This window comes from Octopus sinensis, unplaced genomic scaffold (assembly GCF_006345805.1).
Source record: "Octopus sinensis unplaced genomic scaffold, ASM634580v1 Contig15444, whole genome shotgun sequence".
NCBI lineage: Eukaryota > Metazoa > Mollusca > Cephalopoda > Octopoda > Octopodidae > Octopus > Octopus sinensis.
Genome location: NW_021833734.1, coordinates 1 through 4,849, shown reverse-complemented (window position 1 = coordinate 4,849; position 4,849 = coordinate 1). Strand labels below are relative to the sequence as shown.

General features: G+C 35.3%; 1 protein-coding gene across 2 annotated transcripts; it reads left to right on the top strand.

Moving 5' to 3' along the window:
- The first annotated feature begins 1,523 nt into the window (after nt 1-1,523).
- On the top strand, nt 1,524-4,830 carry LOC115230371 (zinc finger protein OZF-like). 2 transcript variants are annotated; one of them, XM_029800573.2, is made up of 2 exons: nt 1,524-3,468; nt 3,829-4,830. In XM_029800573.2, exons 1-2 carry the CDS (start codon nt 2,275-2,277, stop codon nt 3,838-3,840), a joined length of 1,206 nt encoding a protein of 401 aa, XP_029656433.2. In that variant the 5' UTR covers nt 1,524-2,274; the 3' UTR covers nt 3,841-4,830. The 2 variants fall into 2 exon arrangements, with proteins under 2 accessions (XP_029656433.2, XP_036355525.1); XM_036499632.1 differs by having other exon boundaries at nt 1,524-3,612; nt 3,708-4,830.
- Nucleotides 4,831-4,849: the final 19 nt, after the last annotated feature.

Below are 4,849 nucleotides of genomic sequence, written 5' to 3'. Positions count from 1 at the left end.
CGATAACAACATTGATTAAGCTTCGTGCAATGGCCATACTCGATAACGAGGGGGCAGCCACCATGTATGTATGTATGTATAGATAGATAGATAGATGTGTGTGCGTGGTGTGTATATATATATGTATGTATAGATAGTTGTGTGGTGTGTATATATATATGTATAGATAGATGTGTGTGTGTGGTGTCTATATATATATATGTATGTATAGATAGATAGATGTGTGTGTGTGGTGTGTATATATACGTATGTATAGATAGATAAATGTGCGTATGTGGTGTGTATATATATATGTATGTATAGATAGATGCGGTGTGTATATATACATATATGTATGTATAGATAGATGTGTGTGTGGTGTGTATATATATGTATGTATAGATAGATGTGTGGTGTGTATATATATATATATGTACAGATAGATGTGTGTGTGTGGTGTGTATATATATGTATGTATAGATAGATGTGGTGTGTGTATATATATATATGTATAGATTGATGCGTGGTGTATATATATGTATGTATAGATAGATAGATGCAAGTATGTGGTGTGTGTATATATAATATATAATATATATATATATACATATATATATACACACCACACACACACATCTATCTATCTATACATACATACATGGTGGCTGCCCCCTCGTTATCGAGTATGGCCATTGCACGAAGCTTAATCAACATATATATATATATATATATATATATATATATATATCGCATTTCGGCTTTATAAATAAGAGATGAAGAGAAAGAAAGATCCCTGCTCGAGAACTGCTACTTTCTCTTTCACATTAAGCAATGACTTCACATGACGTCAACACCGCTTATCTCCCCTTCGCCGGAAATGCAAGCTTTGTCTCCGATGCCCGACTTCGGCCAAATCAATCACTTCGCCTCATCTCTTTGCCTTCTATATACATACATACATATATATATTTAATTCAATTCATCCTAATTTCACAGATCCTAAAGCGAAGTAAGTTCCCATCGCGATTTCACGTGCCGATTTCTTCAATTTGTTTATTTATTGACCCCTGTTGGTCCTCCCAGTTGCGCACTTGCAAGGGTCACACGTACGATGTAAGGTCTTATGATATATTAACGCTCACATTGTATATTGTAAAGTCTACTGTCGCTGCTAACATATATACATACATACATATATATATATATACATATATACATACATATATACATACATATACCTATTATATTATATATATAATATATATATAGCTATATATATATATAAATACATATACATATATAGATATATATATATATATATATATATATCATATATATATATATATATATATATACATATATATATACATACATATACATATATATATATACATATACATACATATATATATAATATATATATATATATATATATACATTACATATATGCATATATATATATATACGTATATTACATACATATATATATATACATATATATACATACATATATATATATACATATATATACATACATATATATATATATATATATATACATATGTATATGTATGTATGTATATATTCACGCATGTGTTATTTTCCGACTTCAATCTTAAACTGTCATCTCGCATCCTACTTCTTCCCAGTTGTATTAACTGAGATCGTTCTGAAGCCTTCTACTACAATATCCAGCAGGCAAAAAACATCGTCGATTTCGGCAGAACGTCTGCAGTAAGACTTTTATAAAAAATCTCTATCTTCTTTGTTTTGTGGTCCACATAACATTCTCTTGTCTTCTCCCTGTATTTTGTCTACAACAAATATATATTCGCCACCACGAGACGACTCGTTGATAAACAAACATTCAAGCCGTGAGTAGGAAATATACCGGCATTGCATCCGTTCCGCATCTAAACAGACGGCTGTTATATCTAAAGACAAGAAACTGGACCGGAATTCCGTTGAGATCAACTTTGCCTTTCAGACTTTAGTAGATAATAATCGCCGTACCACTGAAGTACTGGTTTCTCTTTGTGATGAAAGGCGATGAATTGGTAGAAATAGTCGAAAACCACACAAAATAAATTGTGGTGTTTGTTCTATTTAGCTCTTTACGTTCCAAGTTCGAAACCTTGAAAGGTCAAATTTGCCTTTCGTATCCCCTAATTCGATAAAGTAAATGACGGGTCAAATACCGTATCCGTTGTAATTCTCTAACCGTTTTTCCGCTAAAATTGCTGATCCTCAGAAATAAATATTTGTCAGCTTTTTAAGAATTGCTCAAGAATTAATATGGATAACCTTAAACTTGAAGAGACTCCTAATAATTCTGTTTTTAACAATATAGATACAATTCAAGATCCAGATATTGTCGGAGAGACAGACAGAGATGACAAACCTGTATCTAGTGAAATATTTACTACAGAAAGATCGTTACAGGGAAATATTACTGAAATTGAATATAGATGTGATGTTTGTAATAAAACGTTTGTTTCAGAGAGTGAAGTCTTCATACACAAGCAAATGCATGATAAAGGGAAACCCTATCGCTGTGAAATATGTGGGAAATATTTTGCTTATAACAGTTACTTGATAAGTCATCAACGGATCCACACGGGGGAAAAACCGTTTCGTTGTCAAATATGCGAAAAAACCTTCACTCAAAATTCTCATCTTGCTATCCACATCCGTAGTCACATTGGAGAGAAACTGTTTCACTGTGAGATGTGTCTGAAATCGTTTGTGTCGAACAGTAATTTGACGAAGCATAAACGAATCCACACGGGGCAAAAACCTTACGCTTGTCAAATATGCGATAAGGCATTCACTCAGAAATCTCACTTGGTGAATCATGTCCAAAGCCATACTGGGGGGAAATTGTTTCCTTGTGAAGTGTGCGAGAAATCGTTTGTGTCTAAAAGTAATTTAGCCAAGCATGAAAGAGTCCATTCTGGAGAAAGGCCCTTCCATTGTGATATCTGTGGGAAATCGTTCTCTGATAATGCTAACCTTGTGGTTCATGGGAAAATACATTCTGGTGAGAAGTTGTTTGACTGTGATGTTTGTGGTAAATCGTTCTTTACCAATTCAAAACTTACAATCCATAAACGTAGCCATTCTGGTGAGAAACTGTTTTATTGTGTTATATGTGACAAATATTTTGTGTCGAACAGTGTGTTAACGAAACACAAACGGATCCACTCTGGGGAAAGACCGTTCCATTGTGAAATATGTGAGAAGTCTTTTGCTTCAAACAGTGACTTAAACCGGCACAGGCGGATCCACTCTGGAGAAAAACCGTTCCACTGTGACATATGTGGGAAGTCTTTTACTCAAAATTCTTGTCTTGTTATCCACAATCGTAGCCATGCTGGAGAGAAACCTTACCATTGTGAAGTGTGCGGTAAATCTTTTGTTGATAAAAGTAATTTGAACAGACACAAACAAACTCACACTTTGCCAATCTTAAGTGTACAACAACACCTTGTGAACGTTGGACAGAGTGAACATTGAATGGATTGAACAGAGTGAACATTGAATGGATTGAACAGAGTGAACATTGAATGGACTGAACGTTGAACAGAGTGACACTGAACAGAGTGAACATTGAATGGATTGAACAGAGTGAACATTGAACAGAATTAACACTGAACAGAGTGAACATTGAACAGAATGAACATTGAATGTAGTGAACATTGAACAGAGTGACACTGAACAGAGTGAACATTGAATGGATTGAACAGAGTGAACATTGAACAGAGTGAACATTGAACAGAATTAACACTGAACAGAATGAACGTTGAATGGAGTGAACATTGAACAGTGAACATTGAATGGATTGAACAGAGTGAACACTGAACAGAGTGAAATATGTAAGAAGGAGTTCATTGCAAGTGGTTACTTAAAAAGATATAGCTACCCACTTTCAAATTCTGCAGAATAACTATACACCTTGACCAAAAACTTCATGATACACAACACTCCCTGTCAGTTCTTTTTCCATCATCTTGTCTCTCTTTGGCTGTGCTGCCAAATTTTCTGTTTGGTCTGCATATATGAGATCTGGATCAATAAGGATCCGGGCTGTTGCCATAGTAACAAAGCGAAAGCACACAGAGTGAAGCTGTATGGCAAAGATTGTCCTTGGACTCTGCTGTACATCTGCACTAAGTTTTAACATTCTAGCTGACTTCTGCTGTTTACGGCAGTGGGGGTCTCCTGCCCCTAAGCCCTAGACCATCACATAATCACCCTTACCAGTCTTGTTGCTTAACAACAACAACAACAACAGCAGTGCTGGAAAGAAGGTGTGTAGCATGTGATCGTCACATCGACCGTCACAGAGCGTTGTCATGGCAGAGTTCAAGGTCAATCTTTGTCAAGTGGCTTCACTCTTTGTGCTTTAGCTTCATTACTATGGCAACAGTCAGGATACTTATTGATCAGACCAGGTATGTGCTGATCAACATTTGTTAGCTACTCTGGTGACAACACTACCTATCTATCTATCTTCCACACACACACACACACACACTCTCTCTCTCTCTCACTCTCTTTCTCTCTCTCAACAACAACAACAATTCTTTTTGCTCTTCCCAGATTTAGATCAGCTTGACTTTTATAACATAACATTGGAGAAAAGACTGTATCAATGTGATCAGACCACATATGTGCTAATCAACATTTGTTAGCTACTCTGGTGACAGCACTACCTATCTATCTATCTTCCATACACACACATTCTCTCTCTCAAGAACAAATTTAATATGATATAAAAAGTTGGAGCAGGTTTTGCTTTGCGAAAAGACAACCAGGGATATATATGGGTTAAAAAAAAAAAAGATAAGTCCTGTGGTTGATTTGTTCA

What these genes read in the sequence shown, in the direction of transcription:
- LOC115230371 (XM_036499632.1), top strand. Translation starts at nt 2,275, where the DNA reads ATGGATAACCTTAAACTTGAAGAGACTCCTAATAATTCTGTTTTTAAC.